Source organism: Colletotrichum gloeosporioides (assembly GCF_011800055.1).
Source record: "Colletotrichum gloeosporioides strain Lc1 chromosome Unknown consensus_15, whole genome shotgun sequence".
Classification (NCBI taxonomy): domain Eukaryota; kingdom Fungi; phylum Ascomycota; class Sordariomycetes; order Glomerellales; family Glomerellaceae; genus Colletotrichum; species Colletotrichum gloeosporioides.
In genome coordinates this window covers 191,547-206,512 of record NW_025544660.1, presented here as the reverse complement: position 1 = coordinate 206,512, position 14,966 = coordinate 191,547, and the positions used below count along the sequence as shown (strand labels likewise).

At 51.9% G+C, this 14,966-nt stretch overlaps 2 protein-coding genes and 1 pseudogene across 3 annotated transcripts; 1 reads left to right on the top strand and 2 right to left on the bottom strand.

Moving 5' to 3' along the window:
* Positions 1-259: 259 nt before the first annotated feature.
* GCG54_00005289 (L-threonine ammonia-lyase) lies at positions 260-1,228 on the bottom strand (the record flags this gene model as incomplete). The annotated part of the gene is made up of 1 exon (XM_045405314.1): positions 260-1,228. The coding sequence occupies one exon, from the start codon at positions 1,226-1,228 to the stop codon at positions 260-262; it is 969 nt and encodes a 322-aa protein (XP_045268905.1).
* Positions 1,229-2,234: 1,006 nt separating this feature from the next.
* Positions 2,235-3,260, top strand: GCG54_00005288 (uncharacterized protein; the record flags this gene model as incomplete). The annotated part of the gene is made up of 1 exon (XM_045405313.1): positions 2,235-3,260. The coding sequence occupies one exon, from the start codon at positions 2,235-2,237 to the stop codon at positions 3,258-3,260; it is 1,026 nt and encodes a 341-aa protein (XP_045268904.1).
* Positions 3,261-3,454: 194 nt separating this feature from the next.
* On the bottom strand, positions 3,455-13,812 carry GCG54_00005287 (annotated as a pseudogene). Its single transcript has 12 exons — positions 13,306-13,812; positions 12,670-12,895; positions 12,265-12,597; positions 11,267-12,202; positions 9,286-11,173; positions 9,000-9,220; positions 8,755-8,924; positions 6,514-8,651; positions 6,095-6,434; positions 5,594-6,008; positions 5,388-5,508; positions 3,455-5,176 (listed from the first exon to the last, which is right to left on the bottom strand). Coding segments are annotated over exons 1-12 (9,017 nt in total).
* Between the last annotated feature and the right edge of the window lie 1,154 nt (positions 13,813-14,966).

Below are 14,966 nucleotides of genomic sequence, written 5' to 3'. Positions count from 1 at the left end.
TTGAAATTAAGCTGTATGTGTAGAAATGAAGTTCAAGTTAACACGATCCTTGGCACAAGAAAAATTGCTCTAATCTGCTCTAATCTAGAGCCTCGAAGCTCTTATCAGATCGTGATCCTCTCGAGCCCCGCAAGAGTGGGGGATACATGGTATCGACCTTGATGGAACGGACCGCCGGCCAGGCCTGCGGCGCGCTATTTTTACGCTACCGAGCACACCCTAGACTGCAGGCAAAGGCCTCTGACATGATTCGGATCACTCATGACTCCCCATAGAGGATTTTCTTGATGGCCTGTTGATCAACATTTGCACCACACAGAAGAATAACACTCGTCTTTCCTGCCAAGTCTTTCGCAACTTTGTTGAATCCTGCAAGAGCCAGAGCAGCCGAGCCTTCCACGATCATGTTCTCTTCGAAAGCGATTGTCCTCATCGCCTCCGCAATCTCTTCTTCGCTGCACTCAATGACTTGATCAACAACCGCCATGGCTAGGGGTAGTGTAATTGAATCCTCGTCCATTCCGCCAGCAACGGCTTCGGCCAACGTGGGGAAGTGCTCTGTCTCAACAACATGGCCAGCCGCCATAGACTCTGCGAGTGCCTTCGAGTTGATGGCTGACACGCCAAAGATCTTCGTCTTGGGGCTGAATGCCTTGATCACGGAGCCGATACCACTGATCAGGCCGCCCCCACCCATCGATATGAAGATGTTGTCCACATTGCTGCACTGCTCGAGAATCTCAAGACCGATGGTTCCCTGGCCGGCGACAATATCCGGGTCATTGTACGGCGAGATGTACTCATATGTTCCCGAAGCGGCGAGTTTTTGGGCATATTGTTCGGCCAGCCCGGTCTCCGCTCCATGCAAGATGACCTCCACACCATACGACTTGATCTTCTCCAGCTTTGCAGGGACCACTGTTTCCGGCAGCACAACTGTGACGTCTCTAGAGAGTGCATGCGCAGCGCATGCGGCTCCGATGCCATGGTTCCCCGACGATGCCGTGATCAGCCGGCCCCCGGCTCCCTGCGCCGAGAGCTTGGACGTGGCCCCTCGCAACTTGAATGATCCGGTGAGTTGAAAATTCTCTCCCTTGAACAAAACTTTGATGCCATGCTTCTGACCTGCCTTTCTGGCCGGGATGAGGGGCGTTTCGTAGATGTGGTCGCGGATGCGGCCTCGAGCTTGAACAGCTGCTGCTGCTGTTTCGACGTAAGAGAGGCTCATGCCAGCGGTAGCGGGGTCGAGTCACAGAGATAGGTACTAACAAAGATGAGAACAGACGTTCAAATTGTCCCGAAACAAAGACCACAATACTCTTGTTTCTTTCATCAAGATGCAAGTGTTTTGTCTATTCTTTCTCACCCCCGAAGCCTGAGTTGAAGGAAACCTGTCTTTGTACTTGTAGATGCAGAGAACAGCTTCAACCCCACTGAGTGAGAAAGATACGACTCTACTCTGATTGGCCTCAGCGCATAAACATCCTGTTTCGGCTTAGCGTGGCGCCCTGCTCATGTCTTGGGGCCCTCCTGTTGTCAGCGTCACCGAAGTTCCGAAGCCGCAGCTTGCCAATCCCATGTCAAAAGTTTTCCCATCCGAACGAGAGGAGACACAGAACACAGGGCTACCTCTCGTCTGGGCCAGTGAGTCACTGCGAATCCATGGAGCCATCGAAGAGAAGACGCACAGGCTGCACAGAGTGTCGCCGGAAGAAGTCAAAGGTGGGTAAACGCGTCATTTTAGCAGTGCAGTCCCCGGCAGCTGCTGCCCGTCTATCGGACTTTACAGGCTGATGAGTACTTCAGTGCGATGAGAAGAAGCCAGTGTGCACACGATGCACGAAATATCCACGGCTCTGTTCTTATGAACTGAGCATAAAAACGACAGAGTTCAAGATATCTAAGCCGTCAATACGGAAGGTAGGTTATTCATGTCTTGGCTTCAGTCCCGGACTTGCGACGACTAACAGGCCTAGAAATCAACGTCCCCCAGTAGCACGGGTTCCAGTGCATCCCAGTTGACTGCACCCCGGCCATCATGCACCCCTCCAAGCCCCAGGTCGCCGGCATCATCTCTCTCAGAGTATCGGTTGACACCATTCCCTTCAATTCAGTCCACTCAGCACCGCTTCTACCTCCATCATTTTATCACACACACCGCAACCATCTACTTCCCTCTTCAACCTGATGCCTTACTCCATTTTGCAATACCAGTGGCAGAAAGCAGCCCTGCCATGCTCGCAGCCATCTTGGCCGCCAGCTGTAATCACTTTTTCAGATTGAGAGGCTTTCAAGATGCGCGGAACGCAGCCACAGAAGCAACTGTCCAGAGCCTGTCACGGCTTCGTGAAGCTATCCCGACGAGCAGGTTGAGGGGCGAGAGTCCGGCCTTATTGGCTACATCACTAATGCTAGCGACAACCTGTCTTTGTGTCGGAGACACAAGTACTTATCGACAACATCTCAACGGAGCTCTCCATATTGTTCAGAGGGATGGCGAACAGCACCAGTCAGATCCTTTGTGGTCGCTGGGCCTCAAATGGCTCACGCACTTGATCCTGATGAACAGGATCTCTGGGCTGCCGTTGCCCACACAACAAAAGACCGGTGCACTTGACTGGGCTCCGTTGCTCATAAGTCTTCCAGGGCCGGGGCAGATCGACCCTGTAACGGGTCTATCGTTGGACATCGTTACGATACTTGACGAGATTTGCGACCTATCCGACACGCCATCTTGGCCAACGAAACAATCACCGTCACCAGATAAAATCTCCGGAAAGGATCATGATACAGACGCAGTATTCGCTGTTGACTTTCCCAGGGAGCGGTCACTAGAATTACTACTCCTGTATCTCAAAAACCAGACGCCATCCCCTGACTCTTGGACGGAACTCGATTACAGCCACTACATGTTTATCAATGCAGCCCTCATCTCTCTGTACCGTCGCGTTGATGGTCTGCCAAAAGAAGACGACAAGGTCCAACATGCAGTTGAATCCATCATCGACTCACTACGACACATCGATCAGTATGCCGAAGTCAACATTCCGCTGCTATGGCCACTTCTCAGCGCAGGATGTGAAGCCATGACGGATGATCAACGATCCATGATTGCGAGCAGAATGATGGCGATGACATCACATGGACTGGGTAACTGCCGGATTGTCCAAGGATTCATGAAACAATACTGGGAAAGGGGAGGAAGCCTGAGATGGGACAGGTTCGCAGAGCAGATCGGGGCTGATTTGGTCTTATTCTAAGACAGCTACCGGTTGAAGCTAAATGGAGACGGTGGAGCTGACGGCCAGATGACAGTCAATACCAGGACTGAAGGAGTGAAAGAAGATCTAAGATTTATAGCTGCACGAATATCGAAATACAAATACGCCTGTCCAAATACCCGTTGAGCCGCATCATCAACAATCTACAGCAACTGATAACCCACTGCGATAACTCATGCTCTAAGCGACATCAGGTCCGCCGAGTACGGCGCCAGAAGTTCAACGAAAGAATTGTAGAACACAGTGACGTCCTCGGATCCATAAAGCGAAGACTGTAACTTGACAATCACCAGCGGATCACGCGTTGCGTCGTCCCAAATCTCGAGCACCACGTCATACGGCGTTCGCTCGCGGGCGACAAGCTCAGAAGCCTGCAAGCCGCCCTGTTCCGTGATGACTGCATCGCCAATGCGCACGCTCTCAACCCCGCCCCCGGCGTAGTCGAACACGGCCTGGAAAAGCGGCGCATGCGGCCAATCTTTGGCTGGCGTTTGGAGACTCGGGACCACTGGCAGTCGCTCCAGCAATACGCTGTACGGTACGCGCGAGTGCTGCATTGCCTCGCGCATCGTCTTCTTGATGACGCCGAGCTGTTGGGAAGGACTCAATGGTGAACTGCCTTCCTTTGCTCTTGTCTCTATGCGTACAGGCAAATAGTTGGCAAAGAAGCCCATCACGGCCATGTCCTCTACCGTTGCGCGGTTCGTGTCTGCGACGCCAATGGTTATCGTTTTTGCGTCGTCATCATTGCAGTCGTCCTCGGTGGCTACAGCCTCACTGCTGCTTATCTTGGTCGTTAATTTGGCCAGGAGTGCAGCGTAAACTGCCAGGAAAAACTGCATACGGGAGACCTTTTGCTGTCGCACCGCCTGCTTGACTTGTGCGGACACGGCCGGACTGAGGCGGAAGACGCCTGTGTGTTGAGACCAAGATGACCGAGGCCCATCGCTCCGTTTGGGAATCGACAGTGCGGGAGACTAAGAACGGGCATGACGGGTACTGCATGGTTGTTGTCGTACTGGGAGATCCAGTAGGCAATGTCAGCATCCAACCGCCCCTGCTCATAGTCGGCGCGCTGCCTCATGGCAATCTTGGAGAACTGCGGAACGGTGGCCGGGAGCACTGCGCCGCCGTAGAGGGCAGAGATTTCGGACAGGAGCAGAGACGTAGTCGCGCCGTCGCCAGCGATCCGATGATAGGCAACCACTAAGAGATGACGATGGGCTGACGACCAGTGGAAATCGACAATTTTGAAAGGCCTGCCAGACTCGAGGTCGTACGGCTCCTCGTGCAGCTCCTTCATTGCCTCCTTGGCTGCTGCTTGATTGGCGACCGCTGTGCATTTCAAACCCCATGTCGGCTTCTCCAGTACAACTTGGATAATATCATCGCCCGCGTCTGGCTTGGGGTTGGCGAGAAAAGCAGTACGAAGGATTTCGTGCCTGCGAACAACTTCCTCCACGGCAATACCCAACCGTTGCAAATCTATGTAACCTTCGAAAAAGTAGGCGATGGTATTGTGGAAAATGGTACGATCATGCGGGAGCAGCTGTTGCAGATTCCACACATACTTCTGCCCTAGCGACAGGGGGTGCCGATTCAACCTCGTCGAGTTGGCTTCACTTTCGCCGGGTCCATGGCAGGTCACACTGCTCGCGGCAGATTCCAATGACTGCTTTCGAGATGCCAAGGAAAAGTTTGCACTGCTCGAGGTCGGGCTGTTCTGGCTGGTTGAACCCTCTGCCGTCTCTGGTTGGGATTCTTCGGCATCTGGAACTATCAGGGGCAAAGCGTCGCGAGGGAGTCGTTTGACGGCTTCCTCGGCAAGGTCTTCGAGAGAAGCACCACTGAGGACCCGCAAAATTGGTATGTCAATTAAAAGTTCTTGTGAGAACCTGCAATCAATGGAATGTTAGCCACGTACATGGATGTACAGTTCACGGGCTCCTAGGCTCCAAAGACCTTCACAGGTGGCTTTGCAGAGACCACAAGTCCTAGAGCTGCTGTATAAAGCACGCGATTGGGTATAGAAGATGAATGGGCTGGAACAATGCAAGACAACATGTTGTGTCTGCCAGGGGGATGGGATGAATTTCTCCCACATACCATCCAGATACTGCGACAGCACCGAGCGAGTCTATGCCCTGGTCAAGGAGTGCAGCACTTATGTTGACAATTTGGTCCGCAGGAATGAGGAGGATGTCGCGTGTCTTCTGAGCGAGTCCATCTTGATAAACCAGACATATTAGCACCCTGTCATCTCACTGAGTATGGAATGGGGGAGGGGTAGAGGGTTCTAGGGCTTAGCCTACGAATGATAGTCTCTTTAGCCTCGTCCACAGTTGTTGCTTCGCGTAGTCGTTCCTTGATTGAGACCCTGCCGGCAGACGACTCTTGGCCCACAGGAATAAGACTATTTTCGGGTGTCCGAAGATGGCCAAATCGAGGGTTGTCCCACAATTTGAAGGAGTTCTTGTTCTTTGCCTCAAATACCGGGAAGCCCGTTATGACTTCGATATCGGACATATCGGTGACCGACATACGGGTAGTATTGCTTTCCTCTTGTCTAAGTGCGCAGCGTCCTGATTCGATGGCTTCGGCAAACAGTGTGTGGAAGTCTCTTTCTGCGAGCTTGCCCATGTCGTGGACTTTAAGAAGTTGTTCGTCGAAATGCGTTCGGGCAAGATACCCGATGCCCATCACAGCACCCACATGAATTGTCGAGGCCTAGAAGTGTTAGCAGTTCTCTGCACTTCGTCTTTTTTTCCACCAGGAGAACCAAAGAGACGTAAAAATTATTGAGGGTGACTTACCACCAGCCCCTTCGTCCGCCGGTACTGCGCGAGAGCTTGCAAGTAAGCGTTGGCCGCGTTATAGTTGCTCTGGCCGGGGTTTCCCCCTACGGTGGCTCCGGACGAGAACATGATGAAAAAGTCTAACGGCGTCTCTGCGTTTGCGTCGCAGAATCGTTCATGCAGAAGACGTGCACCGACAACCTTGGAATTCAACACTAAATTCATGTCCGCCAAGCTCATATTCTGGAGCATCGTGTCACGGAGGACTAGAGGGCCATACGCGATCCCTCCTATCGGTGGCAAAGTCTCGCGGATTTTGGACAGACCCGCATCCAAGTCTTTCTCGTTGGACAAATCCCTAGACAATCAATGTCAGTGAAGGCCTGGGAGTAATTGGGTTGGAAACAGGATGTGGGAGATCGACTGCGTGGACTTACATTGGTAAGACTGTCACATGCCCCCCGAGCTCCTCCATATCTTCGATCCATCTAGGTTCTGGGACTTCTGGATGGCGACTAGATAGTACGACGTAGCGACCACCATGTGTGACAATCCATCGAGCCAATGAACGGCCCATTGTTTTGGCAAGTCCGGCAAGAAGGTAGGTTTTGTCTGGAGCGAGTAAGCTCCCGGCGTCAATCGGACGAAGCCGGGCTTGAATTGTGCTGTCGGTCCTCCAGTCAACAATAGTGCAGAGGTCCACGGGAGATTTTCCGTGTTGCAGATCAGCCACCTTGATGATTGCTGTTCCATCCGTGGCATTATCATCGGTAGCTTCTGAGGATGCGAGCAGAGCCTGCTCAATAGCCATAGCAAAGTCACGACAGTGAGCATTCTCATGTACTGTGCCGGAACCATGCGCTGCAAAGAAATGAGAAAGGTCGTACTTTGCACAATGTGGTGTTTGAACCTTGGCCAGGCGGCGGCCGAGGTTTGCGGATGTGTGCTCTTTTGCTGATGAGAAATCGCAGTAGACAGACACTTTTGCAGTCATCATTTTCTTGAGCGTTCTTTCTGATGCCCATGGCTCTAGATATGTCCATGAGAAACCCGAGCTGAGCTCTGTCTCAGTTATTTGTCGACTGGTGGCAAAGCGGACCTCGATACTCCTCTCCTTGGCTTGTTTTGCAATGGCATCCACACAGAACCGCGGTGCGTCAAGCACGAGAACAGTGGTGTCTTGAACCGCGCTTCTCATGATACCATGACTTATGACAGAGGCCACAATATGGTGCAGAATACAATTGTCTTCAGACGGCAGGGCAAAGACGCGACTGCGCGGAACACGGGCAATCGACGTGTTGCTGTCTGCCAGCACCACTACAGGCGTTTTGGTTTCCGTGACAAATCCCTGGCACAGGTGGAAGAAGCCCAGTCTGCCAACCCGAATCGCCCCGGTGAGAGCAAAGTTGACGCGGACGTGAACTGGGTCACCATGCATACCGGAGACCAAAGACGGCGCAGATGATGGACGAGGGCTGCCTATCGTGTCCATGAACTCAAGGAACGGAGACGCGCCGTCAGCAGATAGACGGAGGCATACGGGGGTATCACTTGGCCGGGAACCCGAGAGAATAACACGGCGCGCAGAGTTCAAGCGGTTGTTCCGTGCTGTGTCGTGCTTGATGCGAGGGATCGAAGTACGCCCGTCGACGAGGTACATCTCGGGTTCATGGGACCATAACAAACTACTGCTGTCCTCAGATGGTCTTGTCGTCTCTTCGAGCTGGATAACGTGCTCGGCGATAAGTGCGGGATATTCCAAATGTTCAGCGTTGTCCACGTCGATATTCAGGACATTGATCTGTGGATTTTCAAGCTGTATCGTCCGAAGGAGGCCGATGGTCATAGCCTGGAGAGGATTGTCCGTGAAAGCCGCCTCTGTGATCCAGACGACGACTTTGGCGTAGTCGCCGGAGAATAGCGACTTGGCAGCTTCGAGCTTGACGTCGTTGAGATTGCCGAATATTTCATTGTCAAGCTCCGAGACCACGACGAACGTGGACCCTGTCTCCAGCCGTGCCGCCTGCTTGGCCACAGTTTCCAAGCAGTCAAGCCGTAATATTCGACGGTGGGTCAACTTGTCTTGGAGCTTGCTCAGAAAAGCCGACGAGCGACCAGAGAGGCCACCAACGAAAATAAGCTGCGGCATACCCGCTCCGTCGTTTTGACCATTGGGCACCGCGAGAAGAGGGCTGTCTAGCCGCTGCACTTTGGGGTTGATAGCGTGCGCACTAAACAGCGAATTCTGGAAAACCCAACTTTCGCGATCAGATGTGCGGCTGTCAATTCCCGAGAATCCGGATCGCTTAAGGATACTGTCCCATTCCTCATATGATGCAAAAGGGTCGAGGACGCGGCCTTCCTCGTAGCCAGCCCACCAGTCGGGGAAGAGACCGAAGATGTAGCTAGTGCGTAGATACTCTTTGAAGGTGGCGTCCGCGATGACCACATGCCCTCCTGGCTTGAGCAGAGACCTTACGTTGGTCATAGTATCTACTAGATGTGGTGTTGCGTGGAGAACAGACGAGGCAATGACTAGATCGTACGAGTGAGGTGTGAAACCTTGCTCCGCCTGTATAGCTCGAGATATTAGCAACTGCACCTGGGTACACGGATGATACAATGCTGGCTGTAGGTGGAAGACACGACGTTAACAAAGAAACAGAGAAACTGACCGTATCCCGAGTGATGTCCAGCTTCCGGAAGTCCATGCAGTCCTTGTGCTGCAAGAAGGCCTCACGCGCCTTGTCGAAGAAGGTCGCTGAGATGTCAGTAAAGGTGTAGCTATTGAATCCCAGCTGGGGGATATTGAGAATGTAACGTGTGGCTGAGCCGGTGCCGGCGCCTATATGTCATTTGAGAGTCAGCATGTGGTCCCTTTGAGTCTCGATTTCTTGAATCATAGGTAGGTAACTCTCACCGATTTCCAGGATGTTCATGTTGGGAAAACGATGGCAAATCTGGCCAACAAGATCTTGGCCGTAATTCCAACATGGTCCATTGCTGAGAGGACTAGCATAAAACTCGCTAAGAAGTCCATCCGCGTTCATCCATTGAAAAGGGTTCGTATTGTCGCGGATTGTGGAGATGGCGTTCTCGCTGACCCTCTTGACGAGACGGACGTAGGGGTGATACCAATTTCTGAGTGATGGTGTTAGGTTCCACTTACGTCATGCATTTTGAGGACTGGGTAAGATTGAACTTACTCCTCACAGAGCTTTTGCACATCAGCCGATGTGTCCATCTCCCAGTTCGGCTCATAAAAGGTAGTCTTCCATTCTCGAGCCTTCTCCAACACCTGCTCGTTCCAGTAAATGTACTTCTGGAGACCAGGGCTTGCATTCTGACGGTCCTCTTGTGTGAGAGTATTCAGAAAATCCTTAACATAGTGGTATACAATGCGCTCGATGATTGGTATCATTCGCTTGTCCTCAGCAGTAGCCCAAAACTCGGGACGGTCTAGGACGCGATCAGGCGAATAAGGGCCCCACACCGTTTTGGTGAACATGAGATGGTCACCAGATGGTTCTGGTTTGTAAAGTGGTTGAAGAACAATGTTGTCCACTTGGAAAAGAATAGCAGAACTTTCATCAAAGACCTCGACGTCTCCGGAAAGAATCGAATCTTTGAAGGACGAGCATGTAGCGTTGAATCGCACGGTAACTTCATCATGAGAACCCAATGCGGATGCACAAGCTGCAGGCACCAAGGCAATCCTGTCAATGTGCACAGGGACAACCGTGGACCTCAAGGCCTTGTCGCCAGGGTACGAAAAGGCGCCCATAATGGCCTGAAAAGCTGTATCCAACGTGGCTGGGTGAAGGAGGATGTCCTGCGCGGAACTGTTTCCAAGTCGGTACTGCGAGAGCCGTCCCGCTGCCCTGCCATCTGCTCGGCGCAACTCATGGACACCACGATACTTCTTGGTGTAGTCGAGACCCAGAAGTTCGAGTTCTCTGTAGAAGCTGCTGATGTCGATGTCGTTGGGGTGCAGTGGTTCATCCAAGCATCGCCGTGGCAAACAGGCCGAAGGAGAATTAAATGTGGCAACAACGCGACCACTCGCCGAATTGGAAGGTTTCGTCTCTCTGTCCAGAGCAGAGTCAATACGAACTTCCGTCTCCAGCTGATCGGCGCTCTGATGTGTCACTTTAAGCGTGACGAGTAGCTCGGCCATGCTGTTCTTGTCGTCGAACGAGATGGCTTTATCGATACTCAGATCCAGTACCTCGAGCACGGTGACTTCAACATCTTGCGCAACACGTTTCCTTGTTACGTGCAGAGCTGCTTCCATGGCCATCGTGACGTATCCAGCAGCGGGAAGGATAGGTTGGCCTTGAAGGTCGTGACCCTCAAGCCACTTATCGTCTTGGGGCTTGATGAAGGACTGCCATTGGAACGTCGAGTCTGTACTCGTCGGAAGAAGAGAACCCAGTAGGAGATGGGGAGCTGGTCCGGCAAGAAAAGCTTTCGTGGCACGTGTTTCGGTCCAATGTGATCGCGTGTGGTCCCATGAGTACCTCGGAATAACCTTGGTTAGGCTTCTGCGAGGCCATGATGAAGGCGAAACCGTTCTCATGAAGCTATCAGCGTTGGGTATGTTGAAGCTGGCAAACCGCTCCCAGAGATAGGCCAATGCTTCCGCAAATGCATCCGTATTATCTTGACTTCGTTTCATGCATCCTGTGTACGGCAGATCCGTGCCGGAGATGGCTTGAATGGTTGCAGTAGTAGGACGCTTCAGAGCCGGATGAGCACCCACTTCTACGCCACAAGCGACGTGGTATTCGCTCACTGCACGCTCGACAGCCTGTGAAAAACGGACTGGGGAGACGAGGTTTGTTGCCCAGTATTCAGCTGTGATGTCCGTACAGTTCAAGAGTCTACCCTCGTACACGGACGAGTACCATGCAACAGGCGAAGATGAGAGTGGCGTCTTAGACGCGGGATTGGCGGCACAGCCACATTCGACGAGAGATTTGGTGTACGCATCGCTAAACTGAGCCATATGATGAGAGTGATAGGCTTTATCGACGCGTAGGAATCTCGCGAATTTTCCTTCGTCCTTGAGAATGGCCTCGACATGTTGCAAAGCTGATAATAAACGCACAGACAGTCAGTTTGGCCCTCGTCCATAAGATCCATGTGCGCGCATGCGAGAAGCAGGAAAAGGAGAGGCACACTAACCATCGGCATCACCAGATATCGTCACGCTGATGGGCGCGTTATACGCCGCAACGCAGATCCGTCCTTCAAAGTCTTCAAGGTTGCACAGCTCTTCCGCGTCCTCGTGTGTAATCTCGGCTGCGAGCATCGCACCTCTAGCGCCGTCAGGAGGCTCGGCGTCAGACGTGGTAACGGCTAGCCCGCGCAAGTAAGCGATGCGGATGGCCTGAAAAGGCGTGATGTATCCCGCAGCAACCGCACAAACAATTTCTCCTGAGCTATGACCGACAATAGTCGTGAACTTGATACCTGCAGCCTCAAGCAGCCTAAGAAGCACCAGTTGAACGGCAGCGCAGAGCGGCTGTGAGAATTTCGCCTCCGTCGGTTGAGACTCGCCATCATCGCAACAAATCCGTTGCCGGAGCGTCCAAGTTGGACGGTATGCTGTTGGCAGCGTCTGCAAGGAGACATCCAACTCATCTATGATGTCTCGCGTCCAAGGGATGGAGGCTAGAAGCGATTTGCACATGTCTGGCCACTGCACACCCTGTCCGGTAAAAATGCCCAATATCTGGGGTAGGCCCTTGTTGCCACGGTTAGGACTGCATTCTACGCCTAGGTTATCTTTAATGGCTGCTTGAAGTGCGAGACATGCCCCCTCGCGCGTGTGGCTGGGGATCGCGTGCCGAACGGGCAGCACAGCCTGCTTGCGCATCAATCCCCAGGCTAGATCTGCCATGTCAATGCCTGGATCTGACTCGAGAAACCGGAGCATGGCGTTCATGTTGTCTCTGAGAGAACGCTGCGATTTGGCCGATAAGACAATGGGAATACCGTACGTAGTGCTCGGGGTCTGGCTCTCTACGTCGCGGGGAACCATCTTGGGAGGCGAAGGCTGCTGTAGGCCACTTCCAACATACTCTTCGATGATGCAATGTGCATTCGTTCCACCAAAACCTGCGGGTTGACTTCGTCAGTCTTTGAGCTGCTGCATATGCATAACGATGTCTGCAACTCACCAAATGAGTTCACACTGGCCCGACGCGGGTGACCCGGTGTAACTTGTGGCCAAGGCTGGATTTCCGTGGGGATGCGGACGTGCTGGTAGAAGGGTTGGACCGCAGGGCTGAGCTTTTCAAAATGTTGATTAGGCACAATCACACCATTCTGGACCGCAAGAGAAGCTTTCAGCACGCCAGCCAGCCCAGCAGTCCCCTCTGTATGGCCGATCACCGTTTTCACACTGCCGACTAGCAGCCCTTGAGGCTGCGTAGCGTCGGGAAACTTGCGATCAAAGAACGCATTTGAAATAGCCTCCGCTTCTTGCGGGTCACCTGCTGGCGTTCCCGTTCCTGGTTCATGACATCCGTGAGTTCAGTGTTACAAAAGCGTCTTTTTTCAGTGTGACGTCAATAGCAACTCACCATGGGCTTCAAAAGATTGAGGGCGGTCACCAATGTGACTCAAATCGAGTCCCGCCCTCGCATAAGTGTCTCGAATCAATGCTTCTTGTGCCACGTGGCTCGGCATTGTAATTCCAGTAGTCTTGCCGTCTTGATTTACGCCCGTCTCACGGATGATGCTCTCGATGTGGTCCCCGTCATTCAGAGCTTGTCGCAGGGTCTTGAGAACCACAGCTGCAATGCCTTCCTGCACGTGATGTTAAATCCGTTAATTTTCCATATTCAAACGTAGAATGTGCGGAATTGGAACACTGACTCCTCTCGCATAGCCATCAGCGGCAGCATCCCACATTCGCGATCTTCCTGTCGGAGAGAGCATACTAAGTTTACTCTCTGAGACATAATTCACTGTCATCCATTTCCAAGTCAATGTCATGTCATTAAGATTCAGAGATTTGTCAAGATTGTGACGTACACGGAGATATAATCATATTCGCACCGGCAGCCACCGCAACTCTGCTCTGACCACTTCTCAGTTGCTGCACCGCATGATGAACTGCGACAAGAGACGAGCTGCAAGCAGTATCAATGGTCATCTGGGGATGAGATTTGATGATCAGCAGCTACGTCGGTCACGAGATGAACACAAAAGCTTACACTAGGACCATGCCAGTCAAAAACATAAGACAAGCGGTTCGAAGCAATACTCGCGGCAACGCCTGTGGCGAAATAGGTTGGCATATGATGCACATCTTGTGTTTTGATTGTCTCAAAGTCGTGCGTCATAAGTCCAACGTAGACAGCTGTATCAGATCCTTGAAGTTCATGTGCAAGCCCGGCGGAGGAGAGTGCATCATACGTCGCCTCCAAAAGAAGACGCTGCTGAGGATCCATACTTTCAACCTCTCCAGCCTGGATGTTGAAAAACGGTGCGTCAAAAGCGCCGAGAGGTTCCTTCAAGAAATACCCGTATCTTGTATTTGTACTGCCGTGGTGCATGCCGTCAGGGTGAAAGAACTTTTCGGCACTGAAGCGCTCCTTGGGTACCTCACTCCGGAGGTCTCCCGGCTGCTGCAACAACTTCCAGAATTTTGAAGGGCTGTCTACGCCACCGGGAAACCGACATGCGCTCCCGACTATAGCGATGGGCTCGTGGTCGTACATCTTGGCACGGAATGATGAAGATTGTTTGGAAGCTGTGTTGGTCATTCAACAGATCCTCAACTGTTAAAATGTTAATGACGGACCGTGAAGATCGTAAATCAAGTTCAATTGAGATGAGATGAGCTTTTCAAAGTGAGCATGAATCAGAACAAAGCGTGGTTCCAACGACTACAATGTGTTGACGAAGAATTAATTTCTCATGTAGACCATAGACTAGCTTATGTCAACATCGAGATACTTATCTACGTGCGTCGAGGCACCTACACGATTGCGGCTTAACCCCAGTTATTTCATGCAAAGCTATGCGATATAGTTCCAGTCAAGCATATCGCTAAATCGAAGTACTTGCATGCCACGCGGCCATGGGTTCTGTATTCGCTCGTAGGTATGGTCGGCGGATGATACTTCTTCTGAGAATCGAAGATATTAGGTCTAAAGATAATTTCGTCTTGCTGGAAGCTTAGGTATTCTCCTCCGGGCGCTGCTGTGGGGAAGAATTTTATCCCGCGCGGATCCCGCGCGGATTTGATTTGGCTTTGTTAGGCTGATGCTAATATCCTGATCAACCTCTTAAACTCATTGAGTTCAAGGCGGAGGAGATTCAATATGCTAGTGAAACCCATAGCACGCGGCCAGAGAGTATCTGCGAGTCAAGCACAGCGCCTGCAACTTGAAGCTTACTTCTCCAGCAAGCGATTCCAACAGGAAACTCGACATGGTCTTCCGACCCGAGAATTCGGCATCAAGGTTCAATGTTGCTTTTTATGCTCTCTTTCAGGTAGATACCTTTTCTGCAAGGTTACACATTGCTGTACTATCTACAGACATCTGATGTGGCTGCACCTCGCACTGGCTCATTCTCGGCAAAACATCAACTGATCACCATCTGTCAGGAAAAGGTGTGCTGAAGTGATCCAAATTCGGCATCATGAGCTGTTTTCCTTTCGCCTTGCTTTCATATTAACCTTTTGCCGACACAGAGTGCCGAAAAACTGTGATATTAACACAACTCAGAGGACTGTGTAGAAAACGCCTGTAATTGTCTTTTGAACGATAAGGCAAAACTAATTCAACGACCTGACAATATCTCACATTTGCGCGTTTGGAACTTCATCAGACATCGTTTGTCTGACCGACAGAGATACTGTGATGCA